The following is a 27,930-nucleotide window of genomic DNA, read 5'->3' as shown; positions in this document are numbered from 1 at the left end:
ACAAGAAAGTTGTTTTCCTGTCAAATTGAATGTTGTAAGTTGCGCGAAATTGTTTATTGTCCACGGAATTTGTCTAATATTTTGTAGATTATAGGACTTGAAAGTTTCAAGATGATTACGAACTTTGACAAGCTCTGTAGTGAACTCGAAAAACAAGAATTAGAGGTAATGTTCATGGTTTTGTTTATTTTCATTACAGGTTATGTGTGACTAGAACCTATTTTGACAAAACCTATTCTTTTCCAGGCTTCAACCGGTGTGGCCTCTCCGTCGACGTACGCTCAGCTATTGGCAATTTACTTATATCAAAATGACTTGTAAGTACATGTGTATGCCGTCGTTTTACACGACCATAATTCTTTGCGGTGTACAGACTCGAAGCTACTCAATTCAACAGCGACATGATTCCATAAGAAAAGAAGCTCCTATTAGAATGAACAGTACATGATCCAATAGCAATAAGCCTTGCACACTCTTTGCTACACACTAACCGTCTTCGAAGGTTTTTGGTTTCACCAACAACAAATAATACCTAACAGTTATTAAAGATATAAGAAATTGACATTATCTTCAATTTACCTTCTTCATTCTTGTTGCCAATATACTATTTAAGTACCTTCTAGTTTTCCAATATCAAACAAAATCAAATAGTATAATTTTATTTTTATATGCTTCCAGGTGTAATGCAAAATTCCTTTGGAAAAGAATTCCTCAAAACATTACAAGTAGTAATCCAGAAATAGCTGCAATTTGGGCAGTGGGACAGAAGCTGTGGAAGAAGGATCTTCCGGGAACTTACCATGCCTTATCTGCATACAATTGGACAGAACCGGTTGCCAATATCATTAGAGCGTTAGAAGGTACATACTTGGATAAATCCCTTCTCTTACTAGGCCCTAAACAATACTATAGTAAATGGTTGTCATTGCAAAGCTGAGAGGTAAATGATTAATACATTTATTTTCAACATCAATTTCTTTTTTGTAATCATGGCCTTTTTGATATTCACAGAGGTTTTCTTATGGTTATGGTGAAATGATTACATATGTAATCATTTCACTTTTAAAGATTGTTTTGAAATCCTTATCTTCATCTTCTGTCTACATCTATCTGAATATCAATAGTAACATTTTCCTAAACTGTAATTTTCAGATAAAGTAAGGGAGCGCACATTTAACTTGATTGGTCGCTCCTACAGCTCAATATCACTTGACACTGTTGTGTCAATGACAGGCTTGAGCAAAGATGCAGTCTTACACGTGTGCCGAGACCGCAAGTGGACACTGAATGAAGATGGTGTGACCGTCAGTCCCTCACCACCCACACAACCAGCTCCTCTACACACATCCAGCGAAGACCAACTATTCAAGCTTACTGAATTTGTTTCTTTCTTAGAAAATTAAGTAAGTCATATTTTGATTCTTTCAGTTTTTGTATCTGTCAGGATATTGCCTGTTCCTAAATAATGCTATAAAAAGTACTGATATTGTAAAAGAGTATTCTATCAGGAATAAAAATAAAACAACTAATTAATTTAATCTCATTTAATACATACAACACTAATTCGAAGTCTATATTTATAAAAATAAAAATCTTCATTGCAAAGATATTATTTTAATAGGTATAAAAAGTTCAATAAATGTAAAGTTAAGTGGCAGTGTAAATTCGTATGTTTTATCTTAAAATAAAGCTGTAAATTGTCCAATGTGGGTGTTTTATGACCGCACTTTCCGCTGTCACAAACCTTAAAAAAAGTTTATATCACAAGCAATACATTACTCACACAAACATTTGCTGAGTTTTTCATTATAATAATATTACTACAGTCTATATTTCTAATATCTACATTTGTTTAAACCTAGGCACTTTTGAATAGTTTGGCAACTCTCATTTAAAATCTACCCTGGAAGGAAACTTGATTTTGTCTAGGCTGTAATCTCATTGAGTTGTTGTCGTCTTCGTCGCCCAGTGTGGTTTCGTATCCTCGATTGACTTGACCTCCGTTGGGTTCGCCGAAGACATCCTTCACCGATATGTTGGCAGTTGATGTTCTGTGCCGAGGCACGACACCGTGGTTATTATTGAGCTGAAAATTAAGAATAATAAAATAAATAAAGCTCTTATAAATTTCATACCATTTACGAGATCTCGTCGAATGTTGATAATGAGTTGAGAAACTTTAGCGAACTTTCGTAAGCATTTTGCTAGTATGTGTTACCATTCCAGTGACTCCATATTCGTTATTGGCACCAAGTGTCTGCATTTGCGATTTCCTTCGTTCAGCCATCACGGAGTTTCTCCTCGTCTCCAAAGCCTTCAAGGTCTCACGTCGCAATGTCATCTTGCGGTTCAGTACTGGTGTACCTGAAGACAATGAATGTTTTCATTAGAAATATTTCTAAATTTGTATCAGATTCAGTATCATATTCATCTTCTGTCATAGGTCTTACTTATCCACATAAAGTGCTACGACTAAGATTTTCTGTCGCATCCTGTGTTTGAAAATTTTTGCCTATTTACGTATATTTAAGTTCTATAATTACCTGGTCCATCATTAGCATTCATGTTGAAGAACCTCTTCTTGAACGCGACATCCAGTGTGCCTATATTCCTCTTCTTCTGTCTGGCCTTCTCCAGGTTATGAATGGTCTTTCTTCTGCCGACGTTATGTGGACCTGAGCCCGAGTCGTTGTCATAATCGTCGTCTAGACCATTCAGTTTCTGCAGATCTTTCACTATTGCTATTGCATTCTTATCTAGCAGAGCGTCTTGAGATAAGTCATCGGACTGGAAACAAATGAAGATCATTTATAAAACAGTTCTAAACTCAAACGGGCCATGGTCTTCGTGAAATGTATGCTAACCTTCTTCGAACAGAACCAATTCAGTTCTGTAGACGCTAATATGTGCGAGAGGGTTCCAAATCGATGGAACAACATAGCTGAGAACTGGATCACCAGAATTAAGGCGAAGAAGAACACGAACACTAAACCGATTGGCTCAAGTTGCAGATATTCTTTTGAAATTAAAACCTGAAAATTTTAAATCATCTTTAGATTTGCCCTCAATTTATAATCAGATCAAAATAAACATTCAAAATAATTAATTTTAAAAAAGTTATTATGAAGTCAAGGTGTGCTTTTACTTCTCGATCAACTTATCAAAATAAACAAATTCAAAAGGTTTGTGGAAAATAAATGATAACTTCTTGACAGCCAAATATAGTAGGTAATTAAAAGCACACCTGAGACCATGAAACATTTTAACCAAATTTTATTTGTAATTTGATATTAATTAATCATGGAAATTTTCGTTTTGTTATATACAAGTGCATTATTTTTAGATGTTGTCGTTATTGTGAAACATTTAAATGTATTTTGTGATGTTTTCGGTCCACATAAACATTCCTTTTGGTAAACACAGATTGTACACAAAAGACGATGCAGTTTTGTCTCACAGATGTTTGTCCCATCTTATCCTGAGAACTATAAAACGTGTTAAGCAAATCACCACACCCTTTGAGGTGTACAATTACGTATATACAAAGGAAACCAGTGTCCCTGTTACTAGTGTTTATTAAAAGAAATTCCGCCACCTTAATAGACAGAACAGAAACATTAAGTTACTCCTGTGAATTGGATTGGAAAGTGTGCACATACGGGGAAAGTGAATGGTCATCACATCTAAAAACTCCATAGCTTGGGTTCGGATTCGACTACGGCGAATTAAAGGATTTGGCATATTTTTATTTTTAATACCGCACATTTTCTATTATCGGAGTCTCAAACTGGATTGGAGGGGGGGATATTGCTGGATTCGTCTTTATGTCCAGTCTAAAGGCTAGTCAGGAATGGATTGAAGGGCTTCAACGCCAAATTTTGTAATATCATCTCGATTGGCGTAACACCGTAGTCGAAATACCGTGTGTTATTATGGATAATACACGGGGCTTCCATAAAACCACAACATAAGGACACCGGGTTTGGATACTGATTAGACGTAAAACCATCAGAGTTGTTTAGTCTTGAGTGTCGCCGAGGCGCCATGCTGGTGTGCCTCCCAGACAGACCGGTTAGAAGAAGGTCGTTAGGATTGTGTAGTGACACACTTCAGTGGTAACATTTGGCTATACCTCGCCTGTCTCCTCGATGTACGTAATATTTGTCTTTATTCCCAAAGGCCAAATCACGTGGAGTTGATCTTTGTTCAGTTGTAATAAAAATACTATCAATATGAATAAAGCATTGAACATAACAAATGCGAAAACCGACTTATTGCGAAGTTCGAGCAAGTCTGCAGCAATGCGAGCCTGTAAAATTTCATAAAACAAATATGTTTAAAAAAATTGAATCAACTTTCAAGGGTGACTGGGGATCGTGGCAGAGGTTAGTGTTATCAGTACTTTTGAATGTCTACTGTAGCTCGCAGTCCCGAGTCATCGTTGAATGCCGATCGCTGTGTAGTGGACTCTCACGTTACCTCTTGAGTAACCTCATCGTATGTAATGTTAGTTTTAACTCCGAAGGGCCACTTAAAGTGAAGGTTGTCCTTGTTCAGTTGTAGCAAGAATACAATCAATACAAAGAGGGCATTGACCATAAAGAAAGAAAAAACAGACGAATCTCTCAATTCTTTCAGATCCTTGGATATACGGGCCTAAAATTAGGGGAAGATTATAACATGAATATTTAGTGAAATGATAATATGATAAGTTGTGAGATCAATTTGAAAATCTGAAATAAAAGCTGATTATATGCACAAAATAAAAAATAAATTTCAGATCGTTATCTTGCTAATTCTTGATTCCAAATATTAACATAGCGACTACATTTATTTTTGTATGTCCTCTATCTAACTAATGACAGACAAGCCACTAGAAAAAAATATGGAAACTTCCATGCAAAAACTGATTTAAGCAGGTCAAAGCTATGTATGATTTTATAAACTCTTTGATGTCAGAATAAACTTTTAGCTGTCACAGAATAGGATATTTCTTCTTTACCTGTTCTTCTTTGTTAGCATCGATAGGGTACAAATATTTGTCAATGAGATCTTTCCAGAAGGATAATTCGGCGGGACTCAAAAAGTCTACTTCACCCTTTTTCAATTCGGGATCCTCTATCCAATATGGGTTTATGAGATCATCTCTCTTTTCCTGAAATCACAAAGAAACAAATTTAACAATCAGCCTTATTAATTACTACGTATGATTAAAAATGTAAATAATTTACTACTAATAACTACATACTCTGGGTACAGTAGAAAGAGTATCGGTTTCGGAATCTGAATCGTTTTCTTCTTCTGGTCTTTCGTCCAAAGCATCTAAGCCATGGTCTCCAGTTGTGCTACCTCTAGGCCCAACAGAGAGTTTACGTCCTCTGCTCATGCCATGCGGATCAACAGCCCTAGAATATAAAAAAAAAACACGCATATTAATAGCTTGATTAAAATAATTAACGTACATATATAAAAAATGTATTTGAGGGTAGAAAGCGCTTACCTTTCAACAGAATCTAATTTCTTTTCCAATTTCTCAAGAGTGGAGGCAATATGCAACAGTTGCACTTTCTCCTCGTTTCCTTTGGGATGCGTACATAACAGACACTTGAATAACCCAGCAAATGAGAATTCGATAGAGCCTTCTTCTTCATTGCTATTCACTCCTTGAAGGAAACCTAGCAGCGATTTCTGTTTTGCAGATTTCTTCGCAAGTTCAGCTTCTTTTTTCTCTGCTTCGATTTCCTAAAATGGCAGATAATCATGTAATTAGTTTGCTCTTATGATAAATGAAAACCAAAATAACTTTTGCTTTACCAACCTTCTTCGTCTTTTTAACTTGCACTTCTCGAGTACCCCATGATACTACGTTGAGATTTATAATCGAATACAAAATCAAAAGCAAGTACATAGAGGGTATAGACAAGAGATAGATGATGCCCGGTACGATGCACCAGAATTCCTGCGGATGCAAGCAAGCGGCTATGAAGAACGAACTTGAGAGTGATATCAAGAATATAGCCGACGGAGATCCTATGCCGTCCTCGCCTAACTGGAGAGCTGTACCGACGATCACAGCCATCATTATCATAGCATATGCCGTCGACAATATCTGAGCCACCAGTAGCTGAAAAAAAACAATTGATAAATGCAAAACGGGATCACAAAGTAATTATAACTAGAGAACAAAAATTATAAAATAGTATGCGTTTGCTAACTAAAAATTACATGACAAACTCACTTGAATTTCGGATTTCATCGTGAAGCAGACAAACATGAAGATCAAGATGGGATAAAGATTATATTCGAAGGAAGTCCAGTTGTCGATTCGGAAAGCGGCCACGAAGGCACCCACCAACATAAGGAATATAGTACCGGGACCCAAGATCGTGCCACCCATCAACATCATCTGTAAAGAACAAAGACTTATAAGCAAATCATATGTAACACCAGTTATAATGTTAATGTGCTTGATAACAAAAATCTTTATATTAAAATATTTAAAGGTACAAACCTGGTATGCGATGTAGGGACTCGAAATGTTATCGTTAATCTTGATAGTATGTTTACAATCGGCGAGCAAGTCCATAATGTTGGCGATGGTGGAAGGCACCCAGCGACGACGTTGGTTGTAGAACTCGTTGAAACCTTCGGGACAGTGAGTGTAGGCATCGGACGCAGCTGAGTATTCTACACGATAGCCACGTTGCAGTAATAGCGTACATAACCAACGATCTTCCCCTGAAACCAATCAGAATTCCAATAAGATTTTTAAGTTCGATCAAATTTCCCACAACGTTCGTAATCCGGTATTTTCTTACCTTGATCGTACTGCACGTAATGCCGAGCTTCATCAGACCGTAAAGTGTATTTCTTCATAACGTTGTCGTCCATCAAAGCCTTTCCTCTGAACAGAGAGAAGCATCCAGGACTACAGAGTACGCAGCCGATCATGTGTTCCGTCGCCTTTTGCAGCCAATGACCAATAGCATACTCGAACATTTGATACCACACCATGGGACCTATAAATATGGATTTTTATGAGTATTCGAATATTAAAGTATATATTCAATAGTTCAGGCCATCTCGTTTGAAAGTGATATTTTTTTATCAATATTTGTATTCCTTACCTGATCCGACAGGATGAATACGACCGCACGCAGCTCCCAGATTCTTGTTCTTCTTCATCAAATCGATAAGCAGTCGTACAGCGTGAGGTTGGAAATCGATGTCTCCGTCCAGGGTCAGCAGGTAGGTGTTCTCAGCCATTACTTCTTTACGGTCCACGGATATCGGAAGCTCCATTAGCCGGTGACCAAGAAGGTAGTACATGTACATCACCTGGAGAAAGGGTAATGTTTAATTTAAAAACCACATAAATGACACTTGAAATAAAGTATTTGGTGTATTGTATACAAGATTTGTTTACTTAAAATCCTATGTTGACTATATTCCTACCTGAGACCATCGCTTTCTGTGACGGATCTTAGCCTTGTCTTTCAAGTGACAGATCATCTTCGTCTTTCCTGGCAGCACCCATGTCAGTCGTCCACCATAAGGCGCTGGTAACCTCTTCGGTGGGCGTATACGTATGTTCGTCTGATGCACTTCAGAAGCCGCTTCGTCGATAGTGTCCACAAGAAGTTTCACGAATCGATTCACTTGGGAGTCGTCGTCACTATGATCTGATATTTCGAATGCGTCATCCAAGAAAATGTGCGCTGAAATTTTTTAAATGTATTCATTTAGTTTCTTTGTACCTTCATTTGTGATATTATTTGGGATATTATCCAAAATTATATAAAATTTTTGTGCGCGTATAAACAGTCAGAAAATCTTACTTTCGAATTCGTAGTAATCGGGGTCAACAACTCGCAAGTACTTTTGAGCGACTCGCCGAGCGCACTGATCCTCATCCAACCGAAGAATGGACTTCAAGAACTCCATCATCTCGTCTTTAGTTTCGTGCCACATAGTAGCGCATGCATAAATCCTGGTGATCTGATCCGACGATTTGATAGCTTTAGGAGAAGAACCGGTGTTGTCAGTGTGAACAGATATAGTTTCGTAGTATTCGTCGCCTTTTTCTTTTTCTATTTCTGCGAGGTCCTGGAAATAGAAAACAAAATTGTATACATACTGCATTTTTTTACACATTACTTCAGAATTTAGACGTGTCGTAAATTACCTCAGTCTTAACATCTCTCTGGTCGTTTCTCTTTCTATTCAGAGCCATGCTCTGATCTATCAATAAACCATTGTACATCGGCATGACGAATAACTTCTCCGTTGAGGCCAAACGTTCGGCTTTAGGTGTCCAGATGTGTATAGTTATCCACGTTTGCGACAGCAGCCAAAGTAACCATATCCAAGCCATTTGACGGGATATGAAATCGCTGAGTGTAAACACTAAAAGAATACAAAAATTAAATTAACACCTGCGTTGCAAATTAAGTAAATAAACATTTATCAAATGTATCCCAAAATTACCGGGTGGACTTTCGAAGTAAAGATAATCTGGAACTGTTCCATGGAAGTAACAATTGTCGCCATTTCTAATACCACATGCAGCAATCAACAAATTGACCACCAAGGGAATGACGAGATTGATAGGGAACGCATAACTGAAGCCTTGGATGAGAATCTTGCACGCGAACTTTCCAAATATGTAACAGATGTACGCTGCAAATATTTGGATGAGCATCACGTAGAATGCCGATTTGTATGCAGCTGCCACTTCTACCGAATCTCCGGTTAGAGTTACATTAGCCAGATCAGGAATGACGGTTCCGCCTAGTTGGATTTGTACCTGTAAACAAAGCCGAGAAAGTTTATAAACGATTCGATGTAAGTAAATGCTCACCTGAATAAAAAAACTGTTAACAAACCTCTTCTACAACGATGCTGTGGGGTCCGAAACCTGTATTGAACAGTTGGAAGAACATGGCAGGCTCGTCTCCGTCTATCCATATACTGAAGAGGATGCACATGAGGAACAACATGATTTTCCATACAGATATGAAGCGATATGTGTAGTATCGGGTGAAAATCAATTCGTCCTTCAGTCTGCCCAAACTTTTGATTATACCTGGACCGAAAAATTTATGTTAGCATCATAGTCTCCGAGGATTTAAAAACATTGACCTTTAGTCAATTTACCTATGGGGCTTTGACGTGTGACGTAGTTCTCCCACCATCCCAGAGATATGCATAACGATGAAACTGGTATCAACCACAAAACGGGCTTGTTCTCCAACAGTGGCCACACTATGAACCCGGTGACTTGAGCAACTATCGCTGCCATATCCACAATGACTTTCATGAACCGCTTGGAGTCTCGCGAGTTACGTGAAAGCAAGCCAAGTATCGCAGGAATGATGCAAAGACAGTTGGTTATCATGGCTCCCTTCACAACGTCCAGTTCTGGCAGGATCAAGAAGAATAGAAGGCCCATTCCTATCGTGTGCAGCGATTCCGCTATGAATATCTGAAACAGTGAAATCATAGATTTAATGTTATATTGTTTTTGGGTCATAAATGAATGTTAACTTTCGCTATTAAATTATTTACTCTGAAATATCCAAACAGCATGCATCTCGGCACGCTATTTTTACAAAGTCGTGAGATTTGAAATTATAAATCTCATGACAACAATCATAGTCGAGTACGATTAAAGTAATCATGTGGATAAATGTGTAGCAGTCAAACAATGGATACATATAGTCTGTGTGAACTTGTCACTTTACTAAGTAAAACGATCGGCTGATAAGAGAATATAGTGGGTTATTAGACTTTGCAACAAGAATTAGAATAAGTAGGGTACAAGAATATAATAACTACTTACCACAATAAACTGCGTACTCGTTGGTCTTCTAGAAGTTTTGAAGAAACATATCCTTACTGAACGAATGAGTGTTCCTATTTCTGGGATGGCAAACGCTGCCAGGATCGCCCACATCCACGCCACTCGCTCTTCATCTGGCAGACTTACTATAAATTGTTTATCCCTACCTGGAAATTTATAAGAAAAAATATTATTAAAAATAATAAATTATACAATTCATAAAGCTCGTGTCCGTAAACCCCTTGGCCCCTTAACTATATCGAATTTGTTTCGAAACATGTGTAATAGTCATAAAAGTTACCAAACGTCTAGTACAGTTCCATTTAAAAATACTTTAATTGCAACTCTCGCAATGCATATTTGTAGTTTGGAATGAAATAAATCCACCATATTGGCAAGCTAGCCACGTCTTTGCATCAACTACGTAGATTGTTCAGTCCAAAATGTAACTGGAACGCGCGGCTGCGCCACACCGGATCTTGTTTAATGTGGGCACCTCCTTAAACGCTCGGTATTTGATAGGCTTCACATGTATGACTTTAATAGGAGAATTAAACTTAAGATGCTGGTTAAAATTAACTTACCTAAATTCCTATTACAATACGCAATTCGCCTGTCCTTCTTCAGCTGTGAGGTCATAAAAAGCGTGGTGCCCTTTGCGACGACTCCGGACCCGAGGACGGCGATGAACACGACTAGATATGCCATCACCTTAAACAACCGCACCGTGAATTCTAAACATTTCTGGGTCTCCATAGACCCACTGTCCTGCTTCGGCGGGAACTCCCGGAACACGTCCCATCCTTTCGTTTCTTGTACTGTCCTTTGGCTGAAATAGATAAATTAGCAAATAAGTATTGTGTTTAATATTACATTGCTTGGTCCTTATCTACATCTACATGCGGGAATCTGACTGTTGTTAATGCAATAAGATACCGCAAACTTCGAATTTAAGTTTGGTTCTATGTGCAAATTCTTTATGAAAGTAAATAGAATCGCATATACGTCCATTTCTTATTGCAGCAAATACTTAGTGTGTATTATGCTACACCTGCTCAATAACTCAAACTAGAATCAACATCAACGTTACTGCGAGAAAAACAACTTTCACACGCTATTCAGTTGAGAGAGAAATCTCGAGCAATGTTGCGTTCCGACCGGCGTAGACGCAGCTTCCTTCCGATCGCAATATTTCGCGATGATGACCTTCGCGTGTGCAGCATATTAACTCGGATAGAAAACCGTTACATTACTACGTTTATTATTGCAACACATATGCACATAGTACATGTACTGGTTGTGACAGTGGGGTTTACGTAAGGTAACCAACGAAGGTGGTAGGTGACCCAATTAACTGTTGCGGCCGTAAGTTGGCGCGAGCCGCAGAACTTAGCTCAGTTACCTGACCGTATAAATAGATCACGAATTAGATAATCCGCATTGTAGTTTATGATGAAAGCTGATGCAAATTATGTGAACATAGAATTTTTTAAAGACGCTAATATTTATTTTGCAGTTTTAGTGTCGCATCTATTTTCTCCATCAGTTTTCACACTGCTAAGAGAATAACATTTTCATTCACCGGTAAACTTGCTTTCAATGACAATAAAATGATTGAACGGATCTATAATCCATGTAAGGTATTAGAAAGTTGTTGATTGAACACTGTTTAATTATGCGTAACGCCGCCATTACGCACACAATCTAAGGAATACATAAGAAGTGGATTTACGAGACAGGTGCATTTGTATAACATAAATTGTTGTAACAAACCCCGTAAGGTACGCATAGAAAAAAAGGTTAGGTCATAGGAGGTGCGTGTGGACCTATGGCAACGTTACACGCACCTTCTCATATATGTGACCAATACGTTATAAGGAAACTAAAAACATATTTATCGAAAGGAGCAGTAGGTACTCCCTATACCTTAAATTCTAGTACTGACCTAGCTGCGGAAACACCTGTACCTATCATTAAGTAGTCAGATTCCAATCCAAATATGTCATCATGATCTTGTAAGTTCTTCTTTCTTTAACGACTCTTATACATCGAGCTATCTTTAGTATGGTGCCCTAGCACCTGAATTATTCAGTTAGCTCCAGGTCTATACTTTGAGAATTTTGAAAGTAAGAAATCTCATACAGGAAAGCAAACGTTGGATGCAAAACAACTAGTATTTTTTATTTACCAATATTCTGATCAACGAAAAGTATGCGTGGTGCAAGCATATCCTGTAGGCGCAAATTACCTGTATATGCTACAATAATGCAAAGTCCCATTGCTATAAATCGAATTATTGTTGTTGGCGACGTAGAGCGGTTCCTCGGCGTCATCCCGTTCATAATGACTTTTACGATCGTGCTCACTCATATTAATTTACACTAGTCACTGTTAACATCATTAGAAAAAATCACATCACTAGTTTTAGAAAATAATTTTCCGAAATTGGAAGGAAATTATCGACGGAGTGTCCAGCCTGATCGAATACTATAGTAGTACTCCTCGATTGTTATGAGGACAGCGAACGGTGCGATCGCAATAACGACTGCTTCGGGCACCGCGTCGCCCTGTGATACGCTATTGTCCCGTACTGGACAAAGTATGAATATTAATTTCTTCGATATATAGCATAGGTACGTTATTTGCTTAATATTACCGTTTTGTGGTTTTGTTCAAATAAATTTTAGTATGCCGTATGAGAATTTTGTCCGAAGGTACTTTGGCAATCTTTGAGAGTAGGCATATGACATCATTGTGTTCAGCGAGCTAGCGATTCGAGGAATTCATAGGAATTATTTTGGCGCTATATATATACCTAACCAACCTTATTCAATGTTATATTAACTACTACTACTACTACGACTGTTTATCGCGGTTCCACCCGAGCCCCTACATGCCATAACCGAATAAAATACTTATAGCCTACATATGACACCCGGGGATAGTGTGGCTTCCCAACAGTGGAATAATATTTCAAATCGGAGTTTTGGAGTGTTTTATTAGTATAGATACATTCCTAAGTCGGTAAAATGTTTCTCGACAGACTTGTTGCGAAAGCTGCAAATTTTACACTCTCGTGCTTTATGTGTGACATGACACAGCAGAAAAATTGCAATTTACTTACAATATAACTATTTCCTAACAAAATTATATTGAGGTAAGTAACACCGTATAAGGTAAGTGGTTAAATAAATCAACGTAAGTAACTCTAAAGCGTATCTAAATGAGTTGGTATCACACTAAAATCGGATGATAGTAACTACGCCAATTATCTTCAAACTATGAAAGGATACAAAACCTCTGTTAGACGTTAAGATTTGAATAACTTGCGAAAATTCTATTGAACCCTTAGTTTTTGTAGATAACCATTATACAATTATATGAAACATGCATTTATGACGTCATTCATTTTTTTTTATATTCTTCCAATTTTGTCCAGCTACAACACATTAGGCCCAGTGTGCGGAGAGTTCTTCGTTCAGCAGTGGTGAGCACGCGAAATTATATCGTCCGCTCACTAATTGATATGATCGCATCGGTACCGCACCGATGAGTGACGCCTCCTTGTTTCAACACTTTCCAATCACTTTACCACATATTATTCTGAATATTCGCATTTAAGAAAACCCATTACGTTACTGTAATACAGAAATTTCGATACTTTTTTAGGTATTATAGCGAAATATGTAGGTAAGTACTTAGTTCGTGAGCTATAGTGTAGTAAGAGCCTGAGCTCTTTCCGGTCGTGTCGGATTGCCGTCCCATCGGGTTACGAGAGTGAAGGAATAGGGAGTACACCTGTATCTGCGCAAATGCTTGTGCACTATAATATGTCCTGCGCAGCTGGCTGATCTCCTTAAATGAGAAAAGCCGCCGTGGCCGAAATCGGCCGTGGACGCCATTAATTAATTAATAGTAATAAGTCTCTGTCATTGGTTGTAGTCTGTATTTATGTAGAGCTTAAAATCAATTTAAATCTTTACTAATATAATACAAAAAATACATAGGTGATATTTTCTTGTTTGTTTGTACTTAAAAGGCTCCGATACTATTGAGTATATTTGAAAAATTCTTTCATTGTTGGGAAGCTAGAGTTGGCTATCTCCGAGTAACATAGGCTATATTTTGTCCAAGTACGGGAAGAAATACGCCTGGCACGCCAGTGAAACCGCAGGAAAATAACTAATGGAATAATAGCTAAGTTTTAGGTATGTGTCTCAGGCTTTAAATTCACATAAACCAGTCCAATTTAGTGCTCACATACGCCTTTTCGTCTACCTAGCTCGTACATATTAGTGTCTATCTGTCTACACGAGGAAGTGAAAAAGTCCATATTTATACGATTCATTATACACCCAAATAACAATATAAAATTATACAAGGTTTAGCTCTATAAAACCAGTTCTGTAGTTTCGATATTTATGCACAATCTGTGTATTGAGAGTTAAGTTACGCACAAGCATATCTACTGCTCGCTTCGGAATACTTAATTAACCTGACTCACCCAAAAAGCCAGTCCTTGGCTAGCGACAAATTCTGACCGTAATGCTGTATTTTTAGATAAAGAATTATTTTTTAGATAACCAATAAAAAGTGTCCTCTCACATTTAAATATGCAAAAGGTGAGGAGAGTATTTCATTCGTGATTCGTATGCAAAATACTTATTAAATTATCTAAGCTATTGCAAGTTTTGTCTTCACCCTGAGCTGGCAGTCACCGTCGCTAACATTTGTACGCGAGGTCGGAATTCAAATCAAATGTTCGTGTGCAGTGACCTTCCACCACACACGATCCAGACTGTCGACACTCATATCGTCAGTCTAGATGGATAAGATATTTGTCGGCGCTGCGCAGCCTACGAGCCGTCTCATGCTCAGAACAATAGATCGCTCAATGTCGCTCCACCTCACGAAAACTTACGAAAGCCTTCGCCCGCCTCGCGTGCACGTGCACCAGTGTTGTAACAATAACAGTAACTCCTAATGTCATAATAATAAAACTTATTTTCCTTTGGTTGCGATCATTGTGTTTCACAAAGTAATAGCTGCAAGTTCCAAGTAGTTAGATAAAGTGGATAGTTGTAATTCGTTAAGAAATAGTTTAACCACCACACCACAGAAATTATGTTTTTCTTAAGAAACTATTCATTCGTATCATTCTGAAGTTTAAAACTGTATACTTATCATATCTTCATTTACTTAATGCATGTTGCAATGCATGTTGCCAAAAATTGAATATTATCATCTACAAATTAAATAACAACTTATCTTCAAATTATTGCAAGCTTACCTAACAAGATTAATCTATGAAGAATATCATTAGCTGCGGCAGTAACACTGCAACTGTTTTTTTATTTAAATTTTTCTTCAATGCATCAAACTTTCCAATTTACGTATGTTCGTCATAAGGTGAGGTTTTATTTCATATGCGCGGCGTACTCCCGGCCATGCCCAATGTCCAGCGGCGGGTCATCGACCATGGTGTGGACGGGAGCATTATGTTGTGCACACGTCTGCTAACTTCCATGTTTGTCAAAAAGCTAGCTCAGCTTTGTCGCAGTTACGTCACCGCTACACTTTATGGTAGACACATAAACTTGTCTCATGTTGTATAAGGTCAAAATCTAACTCTCTACACAGTCAAAGACATTTCTAAAACTAATCTAAATATGTAGAGTTTTAATTAATTTAATAAATATGGAAATTGCAATTAAACGTGACATTGTAGTAATTACTTAAATTATATATTACATCATTCTCTAAAATTTATAAATTTTTGAGGCATTTATTACATGTACAAAATTAAATGATAAAATCATTCTGGGTTATAAGGTTTCTGTGCACCGTAAATGTGAGTCCAAAGTAGCCGCTAAGTATCACAGTGATCAACTACCGTCCAGTATTCTGATCACGCCCGACCCCGCTCGTCTCCTTACCGCCTGGCTCCTACGAAAGCATTTACTGCTAGAAACCGTTTTATCTAAACTCAATAAAACCTTACATTTCTATTGTTTACTGTCTGGCCAGATTTATATAAGCAGACTATAACTAAAATGTGAACTAACGAACCGAAACCTAACGATCTAGAATGGATACAATAAAACATACAAAATATGACTGTATCGGCATAGCATTTTTATTTTATTTGTGAACAGATATTTACCACAGAATTTGCAATCTGTTAACGTTGAAACAGGATCTATGAATTTGAGCATTCATTTCTTAACTTCAGACCTTATTTTTTGTCTGGAATTAAGTAAGCCCAGAACAAAATAATTGCTATTATGGACTCTATAGTGTAGTGCGTAGAGGCCTCTAAGAGCGAAGTGGGGCGCAAAAATGTGGCGCAGTCGATCGATCGAAAGTTGTGTCGTCAGAGTTGTCAACCTTGGCATTTGAGCGGGTTCCGGGCCGCGGTGACCGATCGCCGAGCGACTCGACCCCTGCTAAAGCTTTATACTAAACAATGATCTTTTACATTTTAATGCTTCTATAGATTTATCCTAGACTACAGGTATTTTTGCACATACTAATAAAATGAAGTTCATAACTTGCATTTCATTCATTGACATTTGATCATTGATCATTTGATCATTGACAAATCAACAAATTCTTTGCATGCAGTTGGCATTTAAAATACAGCAATTAATATGTAGGTACTTATAAATAATGTATTTAACGACCATTATTTGTGCATTTAATTGTTTATTTTGACTCTGAAAATAGGTAGGTATGCAAAGCTTTCAAGTTTCATCGGATTGTGAAGGTTACATATCTAGGTGGGAAAATTGCAATACATAGAATTTATCATCGTTGCGAATCTGATTCATCAGTTTTGCTTTGAAATTGCTCAACATAGTTATGATGGGAAAATAATTCTTACAGACCTCATCGCTTGGACATGCCTAACCACATTATTATGCGTTGAACACAATATTAATATCAGAGTTACCACTAATGAGGCAACGACATTCTACTCTAATTGATTGTGTATAACTTGTCTCTCATATTTTTATTTAAAACTAGCTTTCGCCCGCGGTTTCACCCGCGTCCCGTAGCCGGATGGTGACAAAAACTCCTAAAACCTTCTCCCGGGTCTAAGTTACCTCACTTCTAATTTTCAGCCAAATCGGTCAAGCCGTTTTCATGTTATGTCGTGACAACGGAAAACGGGTTTCATTTTTATACTATAGATAAAATAAATTTTACCTAAGTCTAGCTTTGGTCATCATATCTTATTTCATCTAATACCAACATAATGATTGTATTTGACCTTACACATAAAATGTTAGATGTCACCGAAAATAGCCTTCACAGCCAATTGGGGTCATGAATCATTCAACGCCTGATAACAAACGACTGATCATTTTCATAAGCATTATTACGCTGTGTTACTTTCAATATTATGAAACAATAACCGGGTCAACATTTTTGGGGTACTGAATATTTTTAACGTAAATAAAATGGTTTTATTATTTCCTACTTTACATAATCGTTGACAAAGGTGAAAGTGTAAGGTGTACTATGTAATCATTGTATGTGTACCAAGTGATCGCTTGATGATGACGTGTCATTTTGATTGAGACGAGTGATATCATGCCCCGGAGGCTGTTCCGTCTTCTAACGTAACTTTCAAGCGAGCTTTTGTATGGATTTCATTGTTCCTCTTAGGTATTTTGTAGCCTCGGTAGTATCTTCAGTAAAAGATTAAAATTTTCTTGATGTTAATTACATAGACTGTATTTTTAACCTTTCCGTTAGAACTAGTTGACTAATTAACAAATAAGTAGTTTACCTAGAACTTGACAAATCATAATACAGTTTTATGGTGATTAACTCACATTTCAATAAGTTTCCTGTCCAAGAGTATAAGAGAGCAATTTTTATTTGAAGGACGCCTTAAAATGGTCCATGTTTTGATGATCCTTGTTTTCTGAATAAATTATATTTTTTATAAAATATTAATAATTTGCTAAGAGGAATGTAAAATATTAGTACGCACCTTCCACCGTAGATTTCATTGGCGAGCGGTGTAAGCTCATCGTCGGAGTTGTCGCTACCCTCCTCGCGCCTCTTCCCTCCCGACGTCGCCATGTTTTATTTTGTTCTGAAAAAAATAATAAATGAAATTCTTTAGGAAAAATAAAGTACATTTTTGTCATAGACATATTGTATTTTTATGTAAAAAGGTAAAAAGGGACAATAAGGGCAAGTAGGTAACTTGATGTGTTTGGACAATTTATGAGACGTGAATTTCTGCACTTTCTTCTGAAGTATCGTCTAACCGGAAACATAAAAAACCCAAAATGCTCGCGATGCAGAAAGTATTCTGACGACCTCAATAGGTATGCTGTTTTCCAATCACGATGAACATTTTCTACTATTGATCCAAGTACTTTATGGTAAAATAAAGTTTCGACTAATTATCATAAATGACTTTCAAAATATTAACAACACAAAATTAGTAGGTAGATATGTTGTATATTTGCGTAATTAATAGAACCGTTGCCAGAGAAATTGTCGACATCACGACTTTCCATTTTGGATGGTTCCAACTGTGTCCACTGTCACGCTTTTACGACTCGTAGGTACGACTCGTGAATCTGACGGAGCCATACTTTGAATATCAACGAGCGTGCGCTATGGATCAAGACGAGAATTATTTTTCTCCATCAGAATAAGACCGGTCTATTTAATAAAACCGGGTCCCTGTTCTTGAAAAGAAATGAAAAAGTTTTAGGTAATAATAAGTTGAATGATTAGAAAAGGCAAAATAAAAAGTATCACAGTTGGAATTATTGAAGAATTCTGACGAATTGAAAAGTCTATGCCACAGTCTACTTCACATTATCTACCTAAATACCTGCTCGTTTCGAATATTTCAAGCTATGCTAAAACAAAGATAAATCTAGTTTACCTGCTACTCGCACAGAGGTAGGCTATAACAAAGGCCCGATGATATTCGAAGCCTAACCTTTAAACGATCTATAATATGATCCTAATTTATCGTGCCCTCACCAGTGCGCTCACGACTGACCTTTTCAGTTAAAGATTAAGTATTTAACCACAGGTTCTATTTATTTCGACTCGTATGCTAGTCGTTTGTGGTACTTACAACAAGCTATTCATATTGTCTACAAAACTGTAGGAAATCCTTGTAAAACAATAAACATTGGACGTTGATAACAATCGAGGCTGCAGCTTTTCACCTTCTTAGTGGTAATAAATTATTTAACGACCAAGGCTTCATGTTTAGTCATGAAAAGCCGTTGCATCAAAAACATTTATAATGAATCAAATAACTAGATAGGTATTTTCATGTCTCAAGGCTCTGACTGACTATCTCTTTAAACACTGAAGGTAATATTTAAGCTGTTCGGAGAATAAGAATGTATCGAGTGCGTGAATCACAGTGTGTCGGAGTCCAGCACAAAACTCGCGCATTCCTCCGAGAGCCCTCGACCTTGCCGGTCATTCATCCCTCGCAGAGTTATGGACCTCCGCCAGTGATTTATTGCTCATTCACATGCAACTAACCACAAGAAATTTGTGTATCGACATGCTAAGAAATATATTTACATTTCTTACTTTCGATGTTTCCTTGATAGCCTAAAAGTATGTGAAACCAATAACAATATGATATAATAAATTATGTCAATGAACTTTCCTTCAATTGCGACCCATAAGGAAAAGTACAACTGTAAATGACATCTTTGTTGCCACGCAAAGTGTTACATGAACAATAATATACAATATGCGACTTCCGATATGTTCATCGTCTAATATCGCAATACTGAAATAAAAGATTATATAAGAAAACAATAGGCATAGTGTGGCACGCGCCTATGTAACGAGGCACCACAAAGAAGTCATAAACAGTGTTGGGCTGGTTATTGCTTCGAGCAGGCGATGTCCATCGTATCAGAGCCGGGCGCCAGTGGGCAGGAGACTGCGCCCGCGCCGACGCACGCAAGGTCAGCGACTTCGCCTCAGCTGGACAATGGACCTCGCCCTTACAAGCACTTTAGAACAAATAGCAAACCAATGTAGCTCAAGACTTATTGGCTGCTATAAAGATAGTGCAACAGATTCAAATATCTCAATTTTGAAATGATTGAATAAAAGCAATCTCTGCTGAGAATCATTCTTAATCGGATATGTTGATTTGAAGCTAAAGTTATCTGTAGAGCAGTTGATTGGTCATTAACGATAGGTACATTTGTCAAACCAGATTTCTATTTTTATAATTCAAGTCTCTCTCTCTCCCCTTAATCAAGCCCGATACCGACATTTTGTTCCTAAATCAGTAAATGCAAGGCAATTAGGAATGCTAATAATTAGAAAAAGCTTTTCTCAAACGAAATAGCTCAACTATGTTTTGTAAAACCACACTTAGTTGGTATTTCTCAAGGAATGCACCATTAAAACACGATGTCTTAACGTTTTACTTAATTTAAGTTTTAAGTCTGACGTAATTCGTAATAAGCGGAAACGATCAAATATTATGTACAGACTAATGTAGGCAGGTGGGTTTACGTCTACCTGTCAGAATAAGGTTAATAACCACACTTCGTAAACAAAAGGTAATTAATATAATGTTTTCAAAACGATTGTATGTTTGTAGGTCAGTGTTCGCTGAAAATCAGAAGTTCTGTCTTCGGTCTTGTGTTGTGTTCGGGAAAGTTTTTCTGAAGAGTGTGGGATTGAGCTATCTATGGATTGGCTGGGAATCTGAACAGCAAAACAAAAGACTCCATGATTATTCCTACAGAGAGAACTGATAGAGCCAATCAATGGATTGATTGTTACAATACAATGCACATTCATACGTAAATGACATCAAAGCACAGCAATGCAATTGTAAATCATAATTTAAATCGTATTACAAGCACCAATGTGGTCGGACTGGTGGCGAGGGTCGCAGGTTTACTTTCACTGCTAGAGGCCGTCAGCTGGCAGTCCCCCCCTCCCGCGCCCGTGCCTCACCGCCCCGCTGTCCTCCTCCGTGCTGCGCAACACTGCCTTATATTCGTACTTTCGTAGCTTTACATAGTGTCGCTATCAAGTACATGCCTTGCACAAGATGATGAGTTAACGATCAGGAATGCTTTGCCTAACGCGAACCTAATTCACAAGCCCTGGGAGCGTTCCTAATCTTCAGATTGTAAGGAGTGGCGATTGATGTTAATTGCAAGAGTTGATGAAACCAGTTTCTTAGATGAGGTGATGCGAAATTTAGTGAGCTATGAATTTTAAGTATTTCTTATCGGCGAGTCAAAACAACGTCGAGCTTCACACAAAATTGAACCTTCTGTTCCATACACAACATTGAAATTGGATATAGCAATTCGTGTTGATTCTCTATTTTAACAAGTTTTACTTTGTATGTTTTATTGTCATGTGTTCGTATGCTAAAAGTTTATCATAAAATGCCTTATTTATTGCTTTATCGATAGGCAACAATAATGACAGTAAGCAGCATATGTGTCTACGGACCTTAAGAATTAAACACTCGAGTTCGTTTCAACATTACCGACAAATCCTAATCAACAGGAACTTCGTCAAAATAATAATTAAGTCGTCGACCAACTTTATGATCTAAATTCAATTCTGAGACATAACATTTGCATAAAATCGTTCTTATTTCGAATCAATAAACAAGTCGTAACGATGTTAATGTAAGTTAGTATCAAGCTGGATCAACGGAGCGTGGAGGAGTGGGGCGGAGCGACCTCGAGCTGCGCCGGAGCCAATCTACACCCAAACGACTTGTCATCTACTGGCACAAGGAGCTACTCATATTCCTAGAAAGGTTTATATCAGCAAGTAACCCGGATGTGAGAACAACTGGTTCAACTCTGCGACGATCTTGAGAAAAACCTGCGTCATAGTCAGCGGTGCAGGAGAAAAAAGAGGGCACACGTTTAAGGCTGGTTTATTCTTTCCGTGTATTAGATGTAGCAAATCTATCCTAATATATAAATGAAACTTTTTTTGTTTAATTGTTTGGCCCTACACCTTAAGGCATTAAGAAACTGCTGAACCGATTTGAAAAATTCCTTCACTGCTGAAAAGTTATACTCTTCCCAAGGAACGGCCAATAGCTCTCGCGGGACGCGGGCAAAACCACGGGTAAACGGCTAGTTCTAAATAAACAAACATAAGTAGACGCAGAAATATGTTGCGAAACCCAGCAAGCTCTCGATCGTTGCATTATGGATCTATCTAACTTATTTCTGTCCTACTTTAGTATCGCACAACTAGCCTCGAAGCAAATATATCCTTTCGATACCTACTCGATTTGTATTCGTTCGTTACACAATCACTGCTCCGACCAATCAATTGTACCAAATTAAAATTAGCTTAGTAGCAGGTCAAAGTGAAGGCTACATGTTTGCAGCAAGTTTGTTACAAAAAACAATGCCAAACAAGTATCTAATTTCGAAAGCATTCTTATATCGCCAAGGATTTATAATATTGTTTTGTTCCTTGAAACGTCTGAGGGATTAGTAACGTGAGTGACGTCATTGTGTAGGTCATCAGTCTTCAGCATGATTGGGATGTAAAAACTATGATGAGTGTTCATTGGTTAGGCTTAGATGCTATTAAACTTTTAAATATCAAGGTTCAATGTTAGTAGGGGGATAACTAATTCCATTTATTAAGACTGAAAATGGAATAAGATAATAAAGAAACTATTAACAAAGCCATATACGCCAGTAATACCTACATAATATGGTTAAATCACATGAGTTCTATTATACACAATAAGCGATGGTTACGTACGAACGTATCAGTAAGCGATGTAGACGCGAGAAATTCTCCACAAAAAAGAGAAAGTGGGCTTTATTAGCGCAATTGTTATTATGTAGTAGCTGTAGGCCGTGGTACTTGTCTTTTAGTTTTAGTCGCCTGCGCTCGCGCAACTACAAACAAATAGAGGTTAACTTAATGTAAATATTTGAGAGTAGTCTTTGTTTGTAAGTCGTGGTGGCCTAGTGGGTAAAGAACCAACCTCTCGAGTATGAGGGTGTGGGTTCGATTCCAGTTCGGGCAAGTACCAATGCAACTTTTCTAAGTTTATATGAACTTTCTAAGTATATCTTGGACGCCAATGGCTGATAAAAAAGTGAAGGAAAACATCTTGAGGAAACCTGGACTATATAGTCTGAAATCACCAACTCGCATTGAGCAAGCGTGGTGATTAATGCTCAATCCTTCTCCGTGTGAGAGGAGGCCTGTGCCCAGCAGTGGGACGATAAAAAGGTTGTATCAGTAACAGTCTTTGTTTATTCACTTTGATGTTTAATTTATGCAAATTCTGGGTATGTGAGAAAAGGAGTTGCAGGTTAGTGACTACGAAATTATTCTAGAAGGTTGTATTCTCACGGCAAAGTTAACTGGATTACCACAAAGTTTTGATTGATGACCCTTTCGTGTTTTGAAAGCTCATTAAGTCGCCGTTAGATGACTCGTGTGCGAAAATTGATAAATTAATTTCAAAATCTCTAATACAGTGCCTATAATAAATCTTATAGTACAATCAAGTAGCCTTCACAAATGACTAGAGATTAGCTAGAGTACTCTGTAGTAAACTGGTTGTGGGTAGTATCATTTATAGGAGTGGTCATTTGCAGTCTAGAATCTAGAAACCCTATTTAAACCTATATAAAAATGTGGTCTTTGTAACTATTGACTTTACGGGTTTTTGTGCTAAATTTATTAGGAATACTTTATATTTTATTCATATAGATAGATATATTGAGGTCTATTTTATACATAGTATATTATGTAATAAAATAAACAAGTGTTTTTATATAAATTCCAAACACAGCGTTGTGATTACGTTACATATTGACATTTGCCGTTTCACCGCAGTGGGCGTGCGTTGATGTCTTTTGTAGAGCACTTTGAAATAATTGCATTCCTTTGCAAAGTAGTCGCGTAGATTACTTGTATAGCATTATTATTTATTTCTAAAGGTCGTTTTAGTTAACAGTTTATATTGTTCAAGGCTACATAATTTTTAATTTTCAATAAAAAAAACAATAAGATTGGTATAACACTAAAAATCTTGATTGGTATAAACAATAAGATTGGAAAAATGTATATTTCAAATAATATGTATAAGTATATACAATAGATTCACGTACTAACTACCGTTACATACGTACATAGGTATAAACCGTTCTGGAACGTCAACGACATGCTAATCGCACCCCACTTTCTTCCGGTCAAAGCAGTCAAGGTCCGCTCGGAAACCATTTGCCTTTGACAATTTACTAATGGATAATGAAAGTTAAGTTTTAATTTACTAACGACTGTGAAATGCTTAGGAAGTTATTTATAACTGTTTGTAGCCTACTAACTGTTTTCTCGAGGTTTTACCCGCGTCTCGGGGGAACCTCTTCCCGTACCCGGGTAAAGTATAGCGTGTGTTATTCGGGGATAGTGTAGCTTGTCAACTGTGAAATAAATGTTCAAATCGGCTCAGTAGTTTCGGAGCTTTTAGGGTAAAAACAGATTGAGAAACAGAGAGAAACAGAAGAAAACGATATTTCCTCTTTATTTAATTAGAAAAAATAGATTAAAAAATACAGTTATACATGCTAGTTACGTACTACATATATAGAGTAAATACCAGGAAATAATATGTCGGATATAAATATTAAACGAAATTACAAATACGGAAACCAGCCCAAGGTTTGTGCACGAAAGTGCCTCCATGCTGTGTCAGGTCCATTGCGGCTTTTCTATAGAGATACATTGAATGGTGTTGCAGTAAGCACGCAATGGACAATGTATTGCGAGCTTGCGTCACGTTTCTATATTCAGAGTTACTGAGTTAGTTGAGCTTTGTCTGTTATAAGGCTTTTAATAAATGATTGGTTAACAGTTTTACTAAAAATTATCATGTGGGCGTTTTCATGCATCTTAATGTAGTTTTAGTTAGTTAGAATCTAAACTATTATAATAAAAAGGAATATTTTTTTTTTGTTTGTAACCTGAGCCTGTAGCTCCGAAATGACTGAACCGATTTGCGAAATTCTTTAACCGTTGGAAAGCTACACTCTTCCAGAGTAACATCCAAACTAATATTATAAATGCGAAAGTAACTCTGTCTGTCTGTCTGTCTTTTCTTCACGCCTAAACTACTGAACCGATTTGTGTGAAATTTGGTACAGACATAGTTTGAAACTTGAGAAAGGACATAGGATAGTTTTTATTACAAAAAAAAAAAAAATTCCGGACATATAACGCCATCTATTGGTCAAATAAAAAATCTGCTGGTAGTCACTATTCCACGCGAACGAAGTTGCGGGCAAAAGCTAGTAGGATATATTTTATCCCGGTTCGGGCTATATTTCCCATGGGACGCGGTTGATACCACGAGCAATCGGCTAGTTTGATATAAAGACGTGAAGATGTCTTTGTCAATTCATTTCACTTTCAATCAGCACATAGTTACCAACACCTTACCAAATTCCCGCCACACGACTCTCATATGTAAACAAGGAGGTGCAAAAACGAAAATTCCTTGAATAGCTTTAATTACGCTTTGTATCGCAAGCGGCTGCGCAACGAACATTATTATTAATTAGCTAATTGCACTTGTGTAGCGTAATAGTGGCCACTATTGCGGAAACCATCAAATTGTTCTTGTTGCAGTGAGAACGACCCTCCGGCGGCGGATGTGAGCGAGGCTGGCTGTGCCTGATTGTTATACTGTATGTACTGGGAGTGTTGTTATGTAAACTAATAATAGCATTGAAGGATTGAGATTGATTGTGTGTTGTTTGATCTATTCTATTCAATTTTTGCCGTAAGATCCTATGCCTCTGACCTCTGCAGAAGTATTCGGAATGATTTTTTGTGGGAGTCAATGCTATGATTTGTCCACCTCTCTTGAAGAAACTACTTTCTAGGAATATCGTTACTATAGTATATTCCAAATGTTATTATCAAAATAGATTTGTGCAACAGTCAGATACTAACTAGCTACTTTCGCATTTATTGCACTAATCAATTAATTATTACTCTACGTAAGGATTGTCAATCAAGCAACCACACCTTGGCTGCATTCTGACCATATCAACTGCTGTACAACTATGAAGACTTATCTGTAGCCTCGACAGGAGAGTTACAAGGGAATTGGGGGATACCACAACAGTATGACATTGTTTCTAGTAGTTAAAATCGATAATCTAAATGCGTGTATGAGGAGTGGGACAGGGCATCAGTGGAGGCATCAATAATAATAATAACAAATCCCTGTTGCCCTCTTGTTGCTATTCAGTGACTGATTCCCGGAGGCCCAGTTAGTGAGTTGGCGAGTCTCCACCTGCCATTTTTACGTGTGCAAACATTGTTATCGGCAGGTGCCATAGTTCCCATAGTTATCCCCATTCCCAGTCCATTAGCATCCCATCCCAATAGCCCAAGTAGTTTTCATCCATAGTTAGCAATAGTTTAGCACAGAACCGGGGATTGTCCTTGGGTACGTTTCTATAGCGTATACAGGGATAATCGTCAGTTTTGTGTCGCCATTTCATTAAAGTTGTCTCAAAAGGGCTTCAGCGTGTTGGCTTCGGCCCCACGTTCGCCTCCCAAAAATCCGGGACTCTATAGTCCCGAGGTCGGTCAGAGACATACAAAATAATAACAAACAAAAAGAGCACTTAGAGAAAGATCATCAAACTGCCCTAATTGATAAAACTATTAGTTTACCGATAAACATGATGTCAGTCGACCAATAGGTCTACCTCTGGTTTCCTAACTGCGGAACGACATTATCTTGATATCAATTTATAAGAGTATAGAACGTTGTTACGTGAATATCTCTAGATACGATGGCTTACCTTATGTAATGTACGTAAGACATGAATTACACAATGCATTAAACCTTTTTATATAATTTAATTATGTATCAGTTTAGCATATCTATTACAGTTGGTATTTAGAGGTCGTTCAACAGCTAAGGAAATACCTCGGTCTTTGTTTCCCATTCTCTATCCCATGCCGCCTACATTCACTTTTGTTTACAAGACAACAGCTTGTCTCGGGTACCATACGGACCATGGTTTCGCCAAATTTTCATAAATAACACATTATGAATCATATTAGACACGTTCTTTGAACGGTCAGTCTCACTTTACATATGTAAATGTTGTTACGAAACTTTCGAAAGAGAAACCAGTGTGATCTCACGAATGTTCGAACTCGAGATGTCACATATCCTGATACATTCTGGAGGTTCATGGAATTTAAGAAGTTTGTGAACAGTCGGTAACATATGTGCAATTTGCATGGACCTCAGTCACCCTCGCACACTTTCGCAGCTGATCGCGCACAACAGCCTCGAAGGCTGAAAGGTCACTGCTGCAGGAACTGTTCTTACATGAATTAGGGCTAGGACTTACCGTGCTAAATATCCTAAGAAGATGAGCGTTCGCAATCCGTATGTGTACTGTGTATCACTTCACAATGTTGAGATAAAGCGTGGAGTACACTCGCGGGACGGCGTCGCTGCGCATGGTCGCGCGTGCGTTCGGTCGGCGGGCCGCGCGCTTACTGCCGCTGCTAACGACCCCTCACTTGACACTTGAGAGGCTGGCTCTCTACTGACTCACCTAAGACCAACATAGCTTATGGTTTTTGAGGGTTCTCCCAAAATATCAATTAGCACATCAGCCATTTGGGATTTCTCTACTCACATCAATGACACTTTTAGAGATGATACGCGAAAATCAAGACATTATCAATGGTGTACTTATTGGAGTATTTATGAGGAGATATAAACTTTCAACACTACATGAAAGCTACTAAATATGTCGGCACTAAGTATACTAGTTTTACAGTCATCGTAAAAGTATAATGTCGAAACTTTCGATTTTACCCATAATAACGTATGTATGTAATAAAATATCGTTGAGAGTTTGTATGATGTGGTTAACATACTTAGAACATTTTACGAAGAAAATATTGTTGATGAATCAGCAACTGGAGGATACTGGTAATTAAAAATATAAATGTGATAATTAATTAAATATATTTATAATAATTACATAAATGCAATTATGACGTGTCAC

General features: G+C 37.6%; 2 protein-coding genes across 4 annotated transcripts; one reads left to right on the top strand and one right to left on the bottom strand.

Moving 5' to 3' along the window:
• On the top strand, positions 1-1,529 carry LOC124645814 (COP9 signalosome complex subunit 8). The gene is made up of 4 exons (XM_047185724.1): positions 1-165; positions 247-317; positions 679-860; positions 1,153-1,529. The coding sequence occupies exons 1-4, from the start codon at positions 112-114 to the stop codon at positions 1,401-1,403; spliced, it is 558 nt and encodes a 185-aa protein (XP_047041680.1). The 5' UTR covers positions 1-111; the 3' UTR covers positions 1,404-1,529.
• LOC124645813 (chitin synthase chs-2) lies at positions 1,530-27,411 on the bottom strand. Of its 3 annotated transcripts, none has more exons than XM_047185723.1 (23): positions 27,262-27,410; positions 17,844-17,948; positions 10,426-10,670; positions 9,842-10,008; positions 9,157-9,484; positions 8,886-9,085; positions 8,488-8,806; positions 8,186-8,406; positions 7,839-8,106; positions 7,456-7,718; positions 7,128-7,338; positions 6,819-7,019; positions 6,512-6,738; positions 6,239-6,406; positions 5,819-6,124; positions 5,501-5,742; positions 5,249-5,405; positions 5,003-5,155; positions 4,133-4,309; positions 2,865-3,032; positions 2,544-2,787; positions 2,219-2,364; positions 1,530-2,086 (listed from the first exon to the last, which is right to left on the bottom strand). In XM_047185723.1, the coding sequence occupies exons 2-23, from the start codon at positions 17,933-17,935 to the stop codon at positions 1,892-1,894; spliced, it is 4,698 nt and encodes a 1,565-aa protein (XP_047041679.1). In that variant the 5' UTR covers positions 17,936-17,948; positions 27,262-27,410; the 3' UTR covers positions 1,530-1,891. The 3 variants fall into 3 exon arrangements, 2 of the variants coding, with proteins under 2 accessions (XP_047041679.1, XP_047041678.1); XM_047185722.1 differs by lacking the exon at positions 4,133-4,309 and adding an exon at positions 4,480-4,656 and having other exon boundaries at positions 27,262-27,409; XR_006986278.1 differs by lacking the exons at positions 1,530-2,086; positions 2,219-2,364; positions 2,544-2,787; positions 2,865-3,032 and adding an exon at positions 4,403-4,656 and having other exon boundaries at positions 4,214-4,309; positions 27,262-27,411.
• Between the last annotated feature and the right edge of the window lie 519 nt (positions 27,412-27,930).

This window comes from Helicoverpa zea, chromosome 3 (assembly GCF_022581195.2).
Source record: "Helicoverpa zea isolate HzStark_Cry1AcR chromosome 3, ilHelZeax1.1, whole genome shotgun sequence".
Lineage (NCBI taxonomy): Eukaryota > Metazoa > Arthropoda > Insecta > Lepidoptera > Noctuidae > Helicoverpa > Helicoverpa zea.
Note: the sequence above shows the minus strand (reverse complement) of the source record. Positions and strands in the feature narration are given on the sequence as shown.